Genomic DNA, 18,642 nt, shown 5'->3' on the forward strand with positions numbered 1-18,642 from the left:
ACAGCTCTTTTTCTTTCAGCCCTTGAACAAACGTGCGCCTCTTCCTCTGGCCTGCGTGGTTTCTGATGAGAAATCCACTGTCACTCGAATTGTTTTCTTCCCATAGGTAAGCTGTTTCTCTCTCTCGCTGCGTTCAGATTTGTTTCCTTGTCTTTATATTTCAGAAGTTTGATGATGATGTATGTTGGCATGAGTTTCTCTAGGCTGTTCCTGTTTGGGGTTTGCTCAGAGTCTTGAACTTGTAGGTTTGTGTCTTTTTGCCAAATCTGGGGTATTTTCATCCGTTGTGTCTTTGAACGCGTCTTCAGCTCTGCCCTCGTTCCCCTCCTTTCCGGGACTGTTGACCCGCAGCTCTGTCGCCCCAGTCCCAGAGGCCTGTCTCTGCGGCTTTGCTCCCGCTCCCTCTGTTGTTCGGGCTGGGTGGTCTCTGTCGCTCCGCCTCCTGGCCCACGGGTCCCTCCGCTCGCCCGGTCCACTGTTCAGCCCATCTTTGAGTTTTAGTTTCAGTTATTGTATTTTTCAGTCATCAAATTTCTGTTTGGTCCTCCTTTATACCTCCTATTTCTTTGCTGAGGTTTTCTGTTCCTTTGCTGAGATCATTTTTTTCATCAGTTTCAGTTGTGTTTCAGTAGTCTGAGTGTTTTCGTGACGGGCGCATCGAGCCGCTGTCAGATTTCTCTGACGTCCGCATAGTCTGGTGTCTGTCGATTGCCTTTCTCATCGAGTGGACACTTCCCTGGCTCCTTGGTGCAAAAAGTGACCTTTTGCTGCGACCCAGACGTGTTGGTGCTGTGTCATTGGCCTGTGAGCCTCGTGTCGGCCTTCTGTGCTCGCCGGTCTGCTGTGACGCGTCTCCAGCAGGGGCCGGGAGGGGGCCGTCTCCCTGAGGGACGGGTGAAGTTCAGGTTCCTCACTTGGCCTCCAGCGACACCCAGTGGGAGTGAACCCCTTGTTCCCGCTGGACCCGGGTGGGGGTTTCCACGCCTCCCTGGACCTGCCCTGTCTGAGGGACTCGGGAGTGCTTTTCTGCTCCCCGTGTGGCCTTCGGTGACAGGGCCTGGGCCGGCCACGTTATTTCTGGCTGTTGGTAGAGACCCTGGCTTTCCACGAGGGTTCTCTCCAGCCTGCAAAGGGCCGGCCGCCTCGTCACTTCTGGGTGGTGATGGGAGTCCAGGTCCCCACGCGGCCTTCACTGGCACTGCCAGAAGACCTCGGCCAGACCCCTTGTGGCGACCCTGAGATGGATCGGGCCTCGCTGGGCTGTCCTCTGTGAGTGGTTGCTCCCACCGCACCCCCGTGGTCCAGTGGTCACCGATGTCTGTCACCCAGATTTTGTCTGGCATCCCAGTGTGATTTTTTTATCTTGCCCTTTTCTGTAAGGAAGGACTGACTTCTGTCTGAAACACAGTTTATACTTGTATTAAGCAGGAAACAAGCTTAACTCTCCGTGTACTTATGTGTAGGTTTTCACAGCTGTGAGTTGTGAGACTGAGAGACTGAAGGGAAGTGTTGTGAGTCTTTGGAGCTTAACGTTTTGCTGTGTTTCGTTCCTGTGAACTCGCTGTCACTCTTGGTGCTTAAATTGCCCCTTTGGTGGCCAGTGGGAGCCCGCAGGCTGGCCTTTGGGACCTCACCTGCCCCCGCAGGTCCCTGACAGCCGTCCGGTCTTCGTCAGTGAGGACACGCTCCAGGTCCCCACGTCCCTCCCCTGCCTGGACCTGGAGCGGGCCTTTCCTCCGAGGAGACCTGGCCAGTGTCCCGGCGCCCTGCAGGCCCCCACCCCTGCCCGTCCCCCGTGCGCCTGCCTCGTGGCCTCCTGGCCTTGGGCTTCTCCTGGGAGCTGGTGCTCGGCACGGAGGCGTCGGCTCTCCCAGGGCTCCGGCACTGTGTCGGGGCGGCCGGAGGGAGCGGGTACACGGGAAGCCTCATCCGGCTTCCCGCCTCGCAGCCAGCCCCGGCTCGGGTCCCCTCCCAGCATGCTAGCCCCCCCCCCCCAGGCAACTCCTCCGTTCAGCCTGTGTCTTATTCCACCCGTGAGAGCCGGTCCCGGGAAGCCAGCACCAGGACCAGGTCGGCCGCGCGCTTCTCAGTGGCTGCCTCTGCTGCGCTGGGCGCCCTCTGTCGCCCCCGGGCGAGCGAGCAGGCGTCTCCTCAGTGGTCTAACGCCCACCGCCAAGTCCCTCCTCCTTTCCCGTGGCCTGAGTGCTGCCGCCTGGGTGCCCTCTGTCGCCCCCGGGCGAGTGAGCAGGCGTCTCCTCGGTGGTCTAACGCCCACTGCCAAGTCCCTCCTCCTTTCCCGTGGCCTGAGTGCTGCCGCCTGTGCTCCCTCCGACCTCCTGCCCCTCTCCTCCCCCCACCCCACCCTCCCGCTTGCTGCCACCCAGCCGGGGCCTCCCTGCCGCCTCGCCTGTGCTCCAGAGCTCAGTGGGTCCACGTGGCTCTTCTCCCCCAGTTCACTCATCCTTGGGTTTCCTTTATTGTGCTTGTGGAGGAGTCTAAGAAGCTGTGGTTTTAAAATAATAAAATCCTGGCCCTGGCCAGGTGGCTCAGTTGGGTGGAGTGTTGCCCCTCGCATGGAAGTGTCGTGGGTTTGGTCCCGGGTCAGGGTGTGCACAGAAGTCGGCCGATCGATGTTTCTCTCTCTCTCTAAAATCAATAAACTTATCCTCAGGTGAGAATAAAACAGTAGTGAAATAATAAAATTCGTTTTAAAAAAACGTTTAATTGATTATGCTGTTGCAGTTGTCCCATTTCCCCCCTTCACTACCCCCCACCCTGTACACCCTCTCCCACCCACATTCCCCCCTTTAGTTCATGTCCATGTGTCATAAGTTCTTTAGCTTCTACATTTCCCATACTATTCTTGCTCTCCCCCCGTCTATTTTCTACCTTCCATCTATGCTACTTATTCTCTGTACCTTTTCCCTCTCTCCTCCTCCCACTCCCCTGTTGCTAACCCTCCATGTGATCTCCATTTCTGTGGTTCTGTTCCTGTTCTAGTTGTTTGCTTAGTTTGCTTTTGTTTTACGAGTAGTTGTTAATAATTGTCAGTTTGCTGTCATTTTATTATACATGTTTTTTATCTTTTTTTTCTTAAACAAGTCCCTTTAACATTTCATATCATAAGGGCTTGGTGATGATGAACTCCTTTAACTTGACCTTATCTGGGAAGCACTTTATCTGCCCTTCCATTCTAAATGAAAGCTTTGCTGGATAGAGCAGTCTTGGATGTAGGTCCTTGACTTTCATGACTTGGAATACTTCTTTCCAGCCCCTTCTTGCCTGCAAGGTCTCTTTTGAGAAATCAGCTGACAGTCTGATGGGAAGTCCTTTGTAGGTAACTGTCCCATTATCTCTTGCTGCTTCTAGAATTCTCTCCTTCATTTTCATCTTGGCTAATGTAATTGTGATGTATTTTGGTGTGTTCCTTCTTGGGTCCAACTTCTTTGGGGCTCTCTGAGCTTCCTGGATTTCCTGGAAGTCTATTTCCTTTGCCACAATGGGGATGTTCTCCTTTGTTAATTTGTCCAAATATGTGTTCAATCTGTTGCTTTTCCTCTTCCCCTTCTGGTACCCCTATAATTCGGATGTTGGAACATTTAAAGATGTCCTGGAGGTTTCTAAGCCTCTTCTCATGTTTTTGAATTCTTATTTTTTCCTTCTTTTCTGTTTGGTTGTTTCTTTCTTCTTTCTGGTCTGCTCCATTGATTTGAGTCCCAGTTTTCTTCCCATCACTATTGGTTCCCTGGGCATTTTCCTTCATTTCACTTAGCATAACCTTCATTTGTTCATCTAATTTGTGACCAAATTTAGCCAATTCTGTGAACATCCAGATCACCAGTGCTTTGAACTGTGCATCTGATATGTTGGCTATCTCTTCGTCACTTAGTTGTATTTTTTCTGGAGCTTTGATCTGTTCTTTCGTTTGGGCCATTTTTTTTTGTCTTGATGCACCTGTTCTGTAGTGAGGGGCAGAGCGTTAGGTGTTTGCCGGGGCCGGCAACCCAGGCGCTGGGTTGTGACGCTGTATGCGGGGCAGGGGTCCGAGAGGGAACAATGGCACTTGCTCCACTCTCTGCTGGATTTCAGTCACTTCCCCTTCTTCCCCCAAGCAAACTGGGCCCGTCTGGTGCTGATTCCCAGGTGGGCGAGCTTGTGTGTGTTCTAGGACCCTGTGGGTCTCTCCAACGAACTCTCCTGTGAGGCTGGGAGTCTCTCCCGGCACCTCAATCCCCAAAGGTGTGTCCTGTCGGTGTTTCGAGGCTATTTGCCCACACTGGAACCTTCCGCTGGGTTGCGTGGTCTGTCTCGCTCCCCGGTTTCACCTGGTTTATCTGCTTGCGAATGTGGGACCACCTGGTCCGCAAGCCACATTGCGTGCCAAACCCCTCCACAATCTGTCGCCCTGCTGGGTCTGCCCGCTGCCACCTTGCGTGCCTGGGCCCACCAGCCACCGCTTTTTTCTTGCCACGACCCCTCTCTGCCCGGCTGCCCAGCTCCGCGCCTCCTACTGGTCTGCATGAACATGTCCACTTTCACTCCTTGGTTGTCGGCCTTCCGTACAGTTCAGTTTTCTGCCAGTTCTGGTTGTTATTTTGTTTCTAAATTTTGTCCTCCTTATTTTGGTTGTGCGAGGAGGCACAGTGTGTCTACCTGCGCCTTCATTTTGGCCGGAAATCCAAAATTCTTAAGTTAAAGGTACGGTGTGAGTATCATGGACAAATTTTTGGTTGTGAAAGCTATAGTGCAAGGGGCTAAAACCCCTGTGACAGTGGCCACCACAGCGGTCCTTGCGGTGACCCTCCTGTCCCCGTGCGGCCCCTTGTTGTGGCCAAGCCTGCCGGGGACACGGATGTGCTCCTCCAGTCTCCCCGCGTCTCTTCAGCCGCATCCTGAGCCTCCCTGCCGCCACTCACACCACTCACGGGCACGTCTGACACCCATGGCGCAGCGCTTCACACGGGTCCTGCGTGCCATCTCCCGGTTTCACAACTCTGTGCTGTGGTGACAGAGCCAACGGTGCCACCTGGGTGAGCACGGATTCCGTGCGCCCATCTGACCTCCCCAGGTGAGGCGTCTTGCGGACTGAATCAGTGGATGGACGGACGCTGTGCGGGCTGTGACTGCTCGTCTCGTGAAATTGTCCGATTCCCCGCCCCCTCCCCCCAGGCAGGGGGCCTGGACAGCCTGGCCCTACAGGACTACAGAGGGGCCGCTGCTGGGCCACAGGCCCGGAGCCGGGACTCCATGCGAGCTGGGGCGAGCGCCCTTGCCTCCGTGGCCCTGCGATGTCCTTGTTGCCCCTACACCTCTTGCAAGAAGGGGCAGGAAGACGCGGAAGGCTCCCAGCCCCCACACTGGCTGTCCCCGGCCTCTCTGAGCTCTGGGAACAGTGTCGCCTGCGAGAATGGAAGGCTGCTGTGAGAAAACGCTGTGCACGGAGAACAGTCTCCACCTGAGATGAACAGAAGTCGTGGCCATTCTGACCCTGGGGGGTCCCGTCCGCCAGCAGCTGGTGGCAGCGGGGGCGGAGTCCGCACCACCCCGGGCGAGGGCGCAAGGGAGCGTGTGCCCAGAGTGTGCGCAGGGCATGTCTGCCGGCCAGCACCTTCCCAGCCAGTGTCCTCCGGCCTCCCAGGCGCAGAGGGGCCCTCCCCGGGGTCCTGGCCAATGACCAGGACCACCAGGGTCTGGAGGGTGTCTGAGGTCCAGGGCGACCGGGTCCTGGGTCCTGGCAGAGGAACCAGAGGGCATCTCTTCTCCAGGGCGAACCTGACCCAGGACGGAGGGGGGGCGGGGGGGCAGGGGGGCAGGACACCCTGCCTGCCCCGGTCTGTGCAGCTGAGGGCTCTGGGCCCCTCCCCCCGCCCCACCTGCTGGGGTAGAGCCCGAACGGCCTCTGTGTGACCCTCGCGAGGTGGGCTGTGTGTGTGCCACACCCCTAACGTGGCGGCCTGTGCCCCTGCAGCTGGCAACGTGGACCTGGAGAGCCAAGCGGAGGGGAAGAAGGAGGCGGGAGCCGACGGCGCGCCGAGGAGCGGCCCCAGGCCCATCGTCCCGTACAGCTCCTTGTTCTGCCTGAGCCCCACCAACCTGTGAGTCTCCGCCCCCGCCCTCGCCGCTCGTCCGCGGCCCGGGGCCCACTCACCTGTGCCGCCGTGTGGCTGGGTGTGGCCTGGCGGGTGACAAGATTGCCGTGTGGGCTAGGCGTGTCACTCACACTCATCGTCCACGTGTCCCCTGCTTCCCTGTCACAGCCGCCCGCGTCTCTCATCCACTCACCACGCACCTGCCTTCGTTAGTCCAGCCCGAGTTCAGGTGCCAGAGGGCCCGCTGGGCGAGGGCGGTGTGCAGCCAGGGGCGGAGCTGGGCAGCGGTCACAGCGCAGGGTGCGCCTGCACCTTCAGTCAGGAGAGAGGCCAGGCAGAGGTCCGGAGACGCAGCGTCCTGGGACAGCAGGGCCAGCAGGGCCGGCAGGGCCAGTGGGCCTGAGAAGGGGCGTGGCCTGGGTGTGGGTGGCAGGGCGGGGGCCGTGGTCAGGCGATGACCCTGGTCAGTTTCCTTCAAGGGCGAGGGAAGCGGGTGGGTGCAGGCGATCCTTTCGGCTGGAAAGAGCTCGGGGACAGGAGTTGTCAGCGGCAGGAGGGGCCGCGGGCTGCAGGGCGGTGGGCGCGGGTGGGGGGGGCTGCAGAGGGAGCGCTGGGCACGTCCGGGCCGCAGCAGGGCAGGCGGCCCGCCCCGCGCTGCTGGCATGGCTGCTCCTTCTCGTCACCCGGGTCCAGCCTCACTGTCCTGGCAGAGGGGCCTTCCCTGACCCCCGGCCGCCGTCCTCTGCTGGGTCACATCCTGTGTCGGCACCAAGCGTGCTGCCGCTGGCTCGTGTCCACACTGTGTGCTGCTGTCCCGCCGAGCCCCGTGCCCAGTGCCCCGGACCTGCAGCCCCGTGGGCTCCGTGGAGCCGGGTGTGCGTGCGGCTGGCCCACGCGCTGCGGTCCACCGGCCCTGCCCTGGGTGCTGCCGCCGCCCCGTCACTCCTCCTGGGACGCCCTCTCAGGACTGTCGCCGTCTGTCCTCTGCCTCCGCCTCCCGACACTTGGAGCTGAGCTCCTGGTCGGGGAGGCTGAACGGGGGCGGGGGAGGGGGACAGAGGAGGGGCCCGGCCGGCCCACCTGTGGGCCCTGGGCGAGCCGAGCTTTGTCCCCCAGGCTCCGCCGCTTCTGCCACTACATCGTGACCATGCGCTACTTCGAGATGGTCATCCTGGTGGTCATCGCCCTGAGCAGCATCGCCTTGGCCGCCGAGGACCCCGTGCGGACAGACTCGCCCAGGAACAACGTGCGTGCCACTGGTGGCCGTGGAAGGCTGGGCGGAGCCAGGGGCCAGCCCCTTGTCACGGACGCGGGGGGGGGGGACAGGGAGGGCGCAGATGTGCCCGAGCTGGGGCCCTGGCGGAAGTCCCCCGGCTGCCGGGCTGTCCACCCCGAGGTCTGCGGGGACCCAGAGCCCCCACAGCGGCCCTGGCTCCGGCATCGGGCCCCTTTGAGAATCACCCCCCTTTCGGTGGCAGGTCCTGAAGTACCTGGACTACATTTTCACGGGCGTGTTCACCTTCGAGATGGTGATAAAGGTGAGTGACCCGGGAGCCCCGACCCCCGTCGCCCTCGCTTGCGGAGCCTCCCTGAAGGCGTGAGGTGGGTGTGCCCCGCACGTGCACGCACAGGACCCGGGAGGCCACCCTGCCCCGAGGACTCAGCACAGCGTCGGTCAGCCCCAGCGGAGCTGCCCTGCCCGGCACGTGGTGCTGCCACCGCCGCCGCCCGTGCGGAGCACCCGGGGGCCGTGGGGAACGCGTTTCACCATGAGCTCCGCTTTGGGTGCCGGTGGCGACGGGCACACCCCCCCGTCGGTGGGGGTGGGTGTCCGACAAGTGGCCGGTGCACTCACAGGTGTGTGTACACGGGCGTGCGTTCAGTGTGGGCCGGTGCACACCTGCCCGTCCCAGTGCAGGGCAGCTCAGTGTGGGCCATGCGGGCCACTCGGGGTGGCTTTGCCTCTGTGCGTGCCTCCATGTCCCCTCTGCCCCCCACTTGCCCCGGGGAGGTGCCGTCGCCCCGTCCGCAGATGAGGTGCTGTCACTCGGCTTAGCAACAGGAGGGTGCTTGCGGCAGTCGGGCTGTCGGAGGGGCAGACCCCGCTCCTGCCGCCCGTCAGACCCTCAGAGGGCAGGTCTGAGCTGTGGCCTTTCCCGTGGCAGGACACGGCCTGGGCCGTGGCCCCACCCCCGGGAGGGTGTCGCCTGGAGCGGCATTCTTCCCTCCAAACCCCTGACTCTGGGCTCTGGCTCTGCCCTTTCTTCTGGAAAGTCCTGCCCCTAAACTGTGTTTCTCCCCTGAAGATGATTGATTTGGGGCTGCTGCTGCACCCGGGGGCCTACTTCCGGGACCTGTGGAACATCCTGGACTTCATTGTGGTCAGTGGGGCCCTGGTGGCGTTCGCCTTCTCGTAAGTACACACCTCTGCTCCGGACCTGCCCGGCCACAGCCCCTGGGAGTGCGACGGGGTTCGGGGGCACCGCTGGCCTCCGGGGCATCTGCTACTCCATCCCTGTCTGCTTCGGCCCGGGCCCTGTGTGGTGGTGGGGGGCCCCAAGCCCCACGTGTTCCTGACACGGCCCCCGACTCTCAGACGGGGCGGGCGGGTCTCCGGCTCGTTTGTTCTCTGGTGTCGGCGGCGCCGTTCCCTACCCCACCTGCAGCAGCCAGGGCTGGGGGTGCTGGTGGGCGCCGCCCCCTTGGGGCTCCAGGCTGTGTCCTCTGGTTCCCTGCTGTGCTGGGCCTGTGTGGCGGTGGGCTGAGGCCCGTGTGGAGGCCCGGGTGGGGCGGGGGTCATGCCAGGAAGAGGTGGCGTGTGGTGCAGAGATCAGGGTGCCCGGGAGACGCGGGTGCCGAGGGGCGGGGCTCCCTCTCCTCTGCCCCCGGCCAGACTCCTCACTGACTCTCTTCTCTTTGTCTTCTGTTGCTGGACTCCCGGTAGGAGCTTCATGGGGTAATGCCTCCCCCCCCCCACCCACACTGCCCACATCACAGCTGCCCCTTGGGCCGCAGCATCACCTCCTCACCTCCGCTCATCCGCCTCCACCGTCCTCTCCACCTTCCGGGCTGCATGCTGCCGGAGTCGCGTCCCCAGGCACCCCCATGTCCGCACCTCGTGGGGGGGCAGTCCCTGGTGAGGTGTGGGGAGCAGGCTGTCCGAGCGAGTCTGCAGGCCGGGCACAAGGGCCCGTGGGCAGCTCTGGGTGGACAGCTGGTGTGCGAGCAGGGGCAGCGGACGCCAGACGGGTCTTCCCGCGTCTGCTCCCAGACACGTGGCTCCTTCCCCCTGTTCTCCGGACGACTGCTTCCCGGCAAGGCCCGGCCCCTCCCCCGAGGGCTTGCCGGCCCTCTCTCCCTGGCAGGGTCGGGGCTCTGGAGTGAAGGGAGGGCCCAGGCCAGGCTGAGCCCAGCGGCCTCAGAGTAGGAGCTGAGCTGAGCTGGAGCAGGGAGGCGTGGCCTCTGGCCCTTGGGAACGCAGCCCACCCCGGGGCTGCTGCCGCGGGGCGCCGTCCCCACCTCAGGAGCCGGACGGGGTCTCCCTCCCCTGCGGCCTGCGGCCCTGCCGTCCTGGGCAGGCCTCTCCCGCCCCTCTTCCCTGCGCTGGCCTCGGCAGGAGGCTGGGGGGTGGGTTTGGGGGTGGTGTTAGGATGCTGGGGTGGCGGAGGAAGCTGACCGGCGCTCAGAGGCTGGGGTGTCCCACCTGGGAGGTGGGCGTTTCTGGGGGCGTGCGATGGGACTGTGGAGGCCCCGCCGCTCCCCAGGGACTGGTGGGGGGCTGCATCGCCTGGGAGCCCCACGCCCATGGAGCCTGCCTGGAGCCTGAGGAGACGGGGGGACCCCACCTCCCCCGTGGGCAGGTTCCCGAACTTGGGGAGAAGGGGTCTCTGGGCACCATGTGTTGGGGCCTCACGTCCTGAGCCTTCCGCCACGGCCCACCCTCATGGGCCTCGACCTGCTTCTGGGGACGGCCCCTCCTGCCCCTCCCTCTCCTCCTCTGCCTGATGTCACGTGGAGGAGCGTCAGGCACTGCAGGGAGGGCAGGCCGGGAGGTCAGGCCCTTGCAGGCTCCCGCCGGCCTGCTCCCTCTCCCTCCCACACTCAGGCAGAAGCTGGTTTGGGGGCCGGAGTGTCTGGGGCAGCAGGCTCCTCCCATCAGGGGGCCCCCACCCCCGCCGTGCCACTGACCTGGCCCTCGTCCACTCGGAGGAGGCCTCCATGGTGCCTGCACGGCCTGGGCCTCCATGCCCTCGGTCCTCTGCCCCGGGGAGTGCAGCCCGGGCCCCGGTGGCTTCGTGGGGACGGACGCAGGGTGCAGCCTGCCGTCTGCATGTGTGGCTCTCCTTCTAGAGGATCCAAAGGGAAGGACATCAACACCATCAAGTCCCTGCGCGTCCTGCGTGTCCTGCGGCCCCTCAAGACCATCAAGCGGCTGCCTAAGCTCAAGGTGGGGGCCTGGAGTCAGGGCTCTAGAAGTGTGGGGGTCGTCCCCATGTGTCCGTGTGCACACACATGTGAGCACGGACATTTATGCACACGTAACTAGCCCTGTCCTGCTGTGGCTTCTGTGGGTGGGGGTGGGGGTGCACAGAGCTGAGGGGCCCCCACGCTGGGTTTCCTCAGACCACGCCTGGCGTCAGTGGGGCGGACCCTCCGCTCCCTGACCCTTCCCCCAGGAGGGCTGATGCCCAGCAGTGACCTGTGGGCTCTGCTTCCCAGCCTGCGGCACAGGTGGGGCAGTGTCTCATCCGGCTGCCGTGCGGCCCTGGAGCGGTTGTGGGGCTGGCCCTGCAGGCGGGTGTGGCTGAGGTTCCGGGTGAAGGGGGGAGTGTGCTCCAGCACTCAGGGTCCGCCGCCCTTGCGCCCGGCCCCGTGGGAGGCGCTCTCGGTGCTTGCAGCCCTTTAACCCCCTGCAGTGTCTGCAGTCAGGGGTTCGGGCAGTGCGGGGTGCTGGCCTCGGGGGCAGAGGTGACACGGCCAGAGGCCCATTGCCCAGAGCCTGCATGGGGGTGGCAGGGGCCCACGGACACCGTGCGGGCAGCTGTGGCCGCTCTGTCTCGGCAGGTGGCTGGGCATCTGCCGTTCTGCACCCGAGGTGGGACGGGGTGTCTGCTCGGCTCAGCGGGGGGCCAGGGCTGCGTCCGTGGGACAGGGAGGGCGGGGCTCCCAGGTGGGGGCGGGGCTGAGAGGAAGTGTGGCGGGCACCGATGGCAGGGCCCGCCCAGCGCGGCCCGAGTGGAGCTGCCGCGGCATCGCCGCTGTCCGGTCCCCGCCTGTCCCCTGGGGCAGGAGCCGAGCGCAGCCCTTGGGAGGCCTGGGAGCAGGACTGGGGGCTGGCCGTGTCCCATCCCTACTGTCGTCCCTCTGGGCCAGCCCCTCCTTACTGAGGCCAGCCAGGCCTGGGGCTGTCCCTGCTCTGTGGCCCGCCCGCCCCGGACACCTCTCCTGCAGCGCCGGCCCACACCGTCGCACCCGAGGTGATCCTCTCTCCTGAGAGGGAGGACAGCCGGTGCCCTGGCGGTCACGGGCCTCAGGGCCACTCGGGGTCCTGCCGCGCCCGGGCCCGTGGAGGCCCTGAGCCCGTGGGTGCTCCCCGCCCCGCAGGCCGTGTTCGACTGCGTGGTGAACTCCCTGAGGAACGTGCTCAACATCCTCATCGTGTACATGCTCTTCATGTTCATCTTCGCCGTCATCGCCGTGCAGCTGTTCAAGGGCAAGTTCTTCTACTGCACGGACGAGTCCAAGGAGCTGGAGCAGGACTGCAGGTACGGGGGCCCCCGGCCAGGGACCAGCCTCGTCGGGGGATGCTGGGGCGCTGCTCCAGGGCTCTGTGAATGGGGGAGGCCTGGGCTGGCCCTGAGGTCAGCAGGGTGCCTGGCGGCATGGCCGCGGCCGCTGTCGCGTCCTGGGCCCGGCCCCGCTGCAGCACAGAGGAGGCTCCGTCGGGGTCCGTGGAGCAGAGGCGGGCCAGCCGCTTCCTCGCCCCCACAGCAAGGGTCCCGCTGTGCTTTCCTGCTGCGCCCGACGGGCTCGGGGGTGGTTCCCGTGTGAGGCCGCACGAGCAGCTGTGGGCCCCGAGGGCCACCCAGGTGTGCGTGCCGGCGGTGGACTGTGCGTGTCACCTCTCGCGGGGGCTGCCTCGTCTCTGAGGAAAACTTAGTCCCACCAGCGTGGGAGGGGTCCCGGGGTTCGTTTCCTCCTCCCTTCCCGGGGAGGGGGGTCGGGATGTCGCACCCGGGTGACGGCTTTGCCCAGGTGGACCTGCCGCTGGTGTGGCCCCATCTTCAGGGCGTGTCTGTGCCGGCCGCTGCCCTTTGCTCTGTGTGCACCACCTGCTGCTCCTTCAGGGCCGGGCCGGGCCGGGCTCTTGGGGCAGACTCGCGGCCGTGGCCCGTGGGACCTGGGGCTCTGCCTTTGGCGTCTCTGACAGGCCAGGCGCCCATGGGGGTGGGTCTGACTTCCACTCCTCACCTGCAGGACCCCGCCCCGGGTAAGAAACCCACCCCAAGGGTGAGCGGGGCCTCCGGTGTGCCCCCGTGGGAGTTTTGCTTCTGCCTTTCGCCTTTCCATTGGCGATCGGCCTGGAGAGGAACTTTCTGTCCATGGAAGCCCCTGCAGCCCAGCACTGTGTATTCGAAAAGACCAGGATTCTTTGTTTCTTCATAAAAATAGCCACTGAGATATGATTCATATACCATCAAAGTCGTCCACTGGAAGTGTGCAATTTGCAGGTTTCAGAACGTTCACAGACACTCGTGCCGTCCCCACGGTCCATCCGAGACGCTCCCGTCCTCTGCGGTAGCCCACCCTGCCCAGAGTGGGCCCTGCCCCCACGCCAGCCCTCAGCAGCCGTGGCTGAGGGCCGTACTCTGTCTCCGTGGCTTTCTGTCCCGGACACGTCGGAGTCATGACGCCCCAGCCTGTGTGCTTCGTGTGTCCCCGCGGCCGTCCCAGGCAGTGGACAGGCGCCGGTCCGCGTGGACCGAGGGGGCTGTTGCGTCTTCTGAGCGGGTGCTTGCTCGGGGAGAGGTGGCCGGCCCTGTGGCCACTCCGTCAGCCCGTCGGGCCCGTCTCAGGCAGTGCCGGGCTGTTTCCCGCAGTGGCCGGGGAGCCGGCGCCCCCCAGCAGCCTGCGAGGGTCCTGTTGTGCCCAGGTCTTCCCCAGTGCTCGCCCTTTTCCTTCTTCAAAGCTCCACGGCGGCCGGCCCGGCGGGTGGAGGTGGCAGCTCTGTGGTTCTGACGTGCGCCCCCTCGTGAGCAGTCCTGCAGTGTGTCTGCCCCCGCCCGTCGGCCGTCTGTCTGTCTGTCTGCCTGTCATCTTCGGGGAGACGTTTTCTCGGGCCCTCGACCCGGCTTTCTCCGAGGCGGCCATGGCGGTTCTTTCTGTGCTCCAGACACGGCTCCCTCGGAGGGCCGGCGACCTCCGGCCATTCCGGCCCATTCAGTGTCCTGGGTGTCCCCCCCCCCCCCGTTCAGTGTCCCGGGTGTCCCCCGAGCACCCGAGCGTGGTCGAGAGCGTCCCGTGCGTCCGGTGTGCTGCTGTCGCTCCCGGTGTCCGTGTGGTGTCTGGGGGTCCGCCCGCAGACCGGAGGCCTGTGCTTCCTCCCGGGACCGCTGCGGGTTCAGCGCGAGCGCACGTGCAGGCCTCGCGGGCCCTGGGGCTGGTTCTGGGGTGCGATGGGGGCCGCGGGCCCCACGTCACTCTTCTGTGCGTCCACACCCAGTTGTCCCAGCGCCGCCTGTCGGGAGGGACTTCCCTTTCTCCGCTGAGTGGACAGCACTCCCCCAAAGTCATTTCACCGTCGACGCACAGGTTTGCCCGGACCCCGTCGTAACCGCTGACCTCCCCGTGTCCCTCCCCAGGGGCCAGTACCTGGATTACGAGCGGGAGGAGGTGGAGGCGCAGCCGCGGCAGTGGAGGAAATACGACTTCCACTACGACAACGTGCTCTGGGCCCTGCTCACCCTGTTCACGGTGTCCACGGGGGAGGGCTGGCCCGTGTGAGTGCTCATCCGCGCATCGGGCTGGCCGGCGGGGCCGGGGGGGCCGGGGATGGCGGGCAGGGGTGGCTCTGCGTGGCTGTGGCCGTTCACAGCGTCCGAGGCTCTGGCTCCAGCCAGGCGAGGTGCCGCCCCGCCCTGAGGCCGTCCGACCTCGGAGTCCAGGGTGGCGACCCGGAAGTCTTTCTGAGCTGCTGGAGGCCGAGGGTGGACGGGCTGTCCCCCTGTGCGGGGCCGCGGGCTGCCGTCTGGTGGCTAGAGGGCTGTGGGAGTTCGGAGCCGCCCTGAGTCTCGGGGAGGCAGGATGGGTGCTCAGGCAGGAGGCTCCCCGCCCAGCCCTGGGGTGCACCTGGACGCGGGTGCGGGCCGAGGGCGAGCCTGGTGGGGCACAGCAGGGTGGAGCGCTGGGATGGGACCTCGGCCCTGGAGTCCGTGCCCCAAGGGTCTCCACCAGCCTGGCTGCCGGCCCTGAGGGAAGTGGCCCGGCTCCAGTGAGACGGTGCCTGGGGCGGGGCCGGGCCCCGTGTGGCAGGGCCGTCCGTGGGCTCCTGCGCGGGAGCCCCACTGGGCGCCGGTCCTGACCCGCTCAGGGCTGTGGGCCGTGGGTGCCCTGACGCTGGCGCTTGTCCCGGCCCAGGGTGCTGAAACACTCCGTGGACGCCACCTACGAGGAGCAGGGCCCGAGCCCCGGGTACCGCATGGAGCTGTCCATCTTCTACGTGGTGTACTTCGTGGTCTTCCCCTTCTTCTTTGTCAACATCTTCGTGGCCTTGATCATCATCACCTTCCAGGAGCAGGGGGACAAGGTGATGTCCGAGTGCAGCCTGGAGAAGAACGAGGTGGGCGCCCCCCCCCCCCCCCGGCCCGTCCGCACGTGCGCCGCCTGCTGAGGCTCGGCCGGGCCCTGGGGTGGGGGGGGGACGGGACAGCCCTCGGGCCCCTCTGTGTGCGTCCCTGCCGGCCCGCCCCGCACGGCCAGGCGGGCCGGGGGGCGGCGGGGCCCCGGAGGAGGCTGAGCCGCAGGCGCCGCCCTTCCCGAGCAGAGAGCCTGCATCGACTTCGCCATCAGCGCCAAGCCCCTGACGCGGCACATGCCCCAGAGCAAGCAGTCCTTCCAGTACAAGACGTGGACATTTGTGGTCTCGCCGCCCTTCGAGTACTTCATCATGGCCATGATCGCCCTCAACACCGTGGTGCTCATGATGAAGGTGCGTCCTCGCCAGGGGCGGGGCTGCGGGGCTCCCGGCCCGGTCAGCGTGCGGCCCGTCCGTCCCGGCCCCCGCAGTGGGGGTGCATGAGGCACAGGGACGGGTGTCCCTGGCTGGGGGGTGCTGGGACGGGAGCCACAGGGGTCCCCGTCCGTCGCAGGGACCCAGGGCCGCCGAGCCCGGGCCCACGGCTCCCGTTCCGGGCAGTTCTACGACGCGCCGGAGGAGTACGAGCTGATGCTGAAGTGCCTGAACATGGTGTTCACGTCCATGTTCTCCATGGAGTGCGTGCTGAAGATCATCGCCTTCGGGGTGCTGGTACGTGTCTGGGCCCCGGGCCCCGCTGCCTGCGTCCCGGCTGCCCTCCGCAGAGGGCCTCGGGGGGCTCCGAGCCTAGAGCCGGGTTCCCTGGGCCCCAGAGCTCACGTGATGTGGCAGAGGCCGGCTCCCGACCCTGCCCCCGCCCCGCTCCTGGGGGCACAGGGGAGCACGGGGGGTCTGCGCGGTGCCTGGCCTGCACTGTCCCCCCGGCGCAGCCCAGGGGTCCCCTTGCCCCTTCTCGACCAGGGCCCCTCTGGGCACCCTTCCCGGCGGGGCCCTCACGGCCTTTCTTTCTCCCCAGAACTATTTCCGAGACGCCTGGAACGTCTTTGACTTTGTGACTGTGTTGGGAAGTATTACTGATATTTTAGTAACGGAGATTGCGGTAAGTGGTGTTTCTCGACCCCACTCCGGGGCCCCAGAGCGGTTTCCTCTCGGAGGGCGGCCCCTCCTCCGGGCAAGCGCTGCCCGGAGCCTGGGCCGTGGGCTCCCCGCCACAGACACAGTCGGGGGACTCGGTGTGTCTCAGAAAACGCTCCTTCCGGGTGAGAAAACATTGCCGAAACGTCTGCCGGGCTGGCAGCGGCGGCTCGCGGTGACCACCAGCTGGGGGGGCCAGCACCCTTCAAGTCCGTGCGCGTCTGACGACTCGGCACCGAGAGCATGCAGACCGGGACCGATGAGGGCTTAGAGGGTTTCACTGCAGCTTCGCTTTTAGACGAGAGTGGTGGTGAGGCCTTGCCACACGCATGTGAGTCACGCCGCACAGGCACGGACGCTGGCGGGGGTGGCCGTGCTTCGAAGGGTCTGAGCCGTGGGACCTGCTGCTCTGAGTGCAGCACACGGCGCCGGAGTTAAACGGCAGCGCACCTTCCTTCCCGGCGGGCTCTCCGGGAGCAGACACGGGGGCGGGGCGGGAGGTTCGCTCGCGGGGTCAGCCCACAGGCATGTTCCAGCAAAACTGGCACAGGGAGGGTCGGGGGATGAGGAGGAGAGGCGGCGTCGGGGGCTGAGACCGGGTGGGTCCCGGCTCAGAGCCGGGAGCCCCGACTTCTGTCCCCTAAGTCCTCGGTTGAGGGCTGTGTCTGAGGGCTCAGTCCTCAGACATCAGTAGGAAGGGGCTCCCACAACCCGAGTTCCGGGGGGGAGGGACAGCAGGTGTCACCCTCGTGAGGCCACACAAGGGCAGGGACATCTGTGTGCCAACCTGGCCTGCTGTGCTCTGCCCAGGCCTCACGTGGTGTCCACCTGAGTCATCTTCCCAGGTGGGGCCGGTCACCCCCTTGGAGGAGAGGGCTGGTGTGAGCAGATGTCTGTCGCCGCTGTCCTCCTGCGCCCCTTCAGGAGCCCCCTGGCCTGGGGCCAGGCTCCCACTGGTCCGGCTCGCTGTGCACCCGGGCAGCTCCAGCTGCTGCCCTGGTTCCATCGTGGTCACGAGCAGTCCCAGGAGCAGTCCCAGGAGCGTCCCAGGAGCGTCTAGAGAGGCCTAGGGAGGCCCAGACCCGCCAAGGATGGCCGTGCTGCCCCGAGTGGGCGCTCGGCTCTGCCTGCTGGCCTCTGGCCTGAAGAGCCGGGAGACGGGCTCCGTGCTCGCTGCGCACAGTGTGCTCCCGCCCCCGGGCCAGGGCCTCCGGATCCCCAACGCTGAAACCTGTGGGATGATGGGAAGCGTCCCTGGGTCCCTTGGGGACGTGGGCAGGGCGACCTCTAGGTCCAGCCCGTTCCCCGCCTGAGCCACGTGTGTCTTCATCCGGACGCCCAGCACCGACGTGGCCGCCGGTTTGTGCGGAAGGATGGGAGGCACGCCGCCAAGCTCGCACTTTGTCCGTCCCCTGAGTGACGGGCAGCGTGCCGCGCAGCCGGTCCTGTGGTCGCTGCCCTGTGCTCGCCCTCAGCTGTTCAGGGTCCCTGTTGTGTGGGGCCCGGGCCAGTGTGGCCGTGACACGAGAGCCGGGCCGAGGCGGGTCACAGCTGTGCAGAGCGGAGGGTCCCGATCAGGCAGCTCACCCCAGGGTGCAGGTTGGCCTCACACGCGGAGTCTTCGTGGACCTCCACCCACAGCGGCTGTGTGTGCTGCCCGGACTGCAGCCACCGAGCCTTGCTAGACAGAGCCCAGCTGCTGGGCCCAGGCGGGGCCTCCGCCTGGGCCTTTGCGGTCGGTCCTCCGTGGGCCCCCGGGAGCACTGGGCTGCAGATGCCTGTTGGCATCGGGGCCCTGCAGCCCGAGCCCTCAGTGGGGCACCTGTGTGTGTGCAGACCTGCTCGGGTTGGTCTGGAGGCCTCCCCCCATGCCTGGGGCCCTATCACCCTGACCCCGGGCGGCTTGCTTCTCCACACGCCATGGCCGCTCAGGCCCAGCACCCAGAGCACTGCGGTCTGTGCTGTGGGTTCTTGTGGGGCCTGCACCCACGAGTCCAATCAGCCCCTCCCCGAACCAGGTTCCCAGGAGGATCACTGGAGGTGCGGGGGGTGGGGGGATGAGTGAGGAGGAGGTGCCAGGTGTGGGGTGCGGGCCAGCGGTGTTGGACTGAGCCCTGTGTCCTGCTGGGGTCCAGTCCTGGTGTGGCGCCTGCACTGTGCGTGGGCTGTGCTCAGGAGGACAGGCTGCGGTGCCACGGACACGCGGCCTCATGGACAGACAGTCGCCAGGCTGGCGGGGCGGCCCCCTCACTGGGGACACAGCCTTGCTCCAGAATTGCAGGCGTCTGTAGGACTGTCACCCGGGCCCCCGCAGTGTCTCTGTGCACCACAGCCTCGCACGGGGCCGCTGCGCCTGTGTGCCCGCGCCACTCACAGTGCTGGCCGGCTCGTTTTGCACGTCCCCCCCCCCAGATGTAAGGAGAGACCCCCCAGTCCTGCACAGGTTTCTGCAGAGGACAGGACATGGGGAGCACTCCCTGTTTGCACGCGGCCGATTTTAAACAGACAGAGAGAGAAGGGAGGGCTGTGGCCCACGCCCCCCGGTCACGCCGACGTGGAATTCCGAACCGCACTCTGCGAACCGGCCCGCCTCCCGGGGAGAGA

General features: G+C 65.4%; 1 protein-coding gene across 15 annotated transcripts in view; it reads left to right on the forward strand.

Moving 5' to 3' along the window:
* CACNA1B (calcium voltage-gated channel subunit alpha1 B) overlaps positions 1 to 18,642 on the forward strand; it is a 125,686-nt gene that overhangs the window by 66,145 nt on the left and 40,899 nt on the right. For 8 of the 15 annotated variants that reach the window (XM_036022523.1, XM_036022522.1, XM_036022525.1 and 5 more), the window contains 12 exons: positions 5,969 to 6,095; positions 7,206 to 7,335; positions 7,568 to 7,627; positions 8,396 to 8,502; positions 9,034 to 9,045; positions 10,440 to 10,536; positions 11,694 to 11,854; positions 13,952 to 14,089; positions 14,727 to 14,928; positions 15,133 to 15,297; positions 15,505 to 15,615; positions 15,920 to 16,003. In XM_036022523.1, the coding sequence (XP_035878416.1) occupies positions 5,969 to 6,095; positions 7,206 to 7,335; positions 7,568 to 7,627; positions 8,396 to 8,502; positions 9,034 to 9,045; positions 10,440 to 10,536; positions 11,694 to 11,854; positions 13,952 to 14,089; positions 14,727 to 14,928; positions 15,133 to 15,297; positions 15,505 to 15,615; positions 15,920 to 16,003 (1,394 nt within the window). The remainder of the gene's footprint in view (positions 1 to 5,968; positions 6,096 to 7,205; positions 7,336 to 7,567; positions 7,628 to 8,395; positions 8,503 to 9,033; positions 9,046 to 10,439; positions 10,537 to 11,693; positions 11,855 to 13,951; positions 14,090 to 14,726; positions 14,929 to 15,132; positions 15,298 to 15,504; positions 15,616 to 15,919; positions 16,004 to 18,642) is intronic. The other 7 variants (XM_036022528.1, XM_036022526.1, XM_036022527.1 and 4 more) reach the window with 1 other exon arrangement.

The sequence above is a fragment of the Phyllostomus discolor genome, chromosome 3 (assembly GCF_004126475.2).
Source record: "Phyllostomus discolor isolate MPI-MPIP mPhyDis1 chromosome 3, mPhyDis1.pri.v3, whole genome shotgun sequence".
NCBI lineage: Eukaryota > Metazoa > Chordata > Mammalia > Chiroptera > Phyllostomidae > Phyllostomus > Phyllostomus discolor.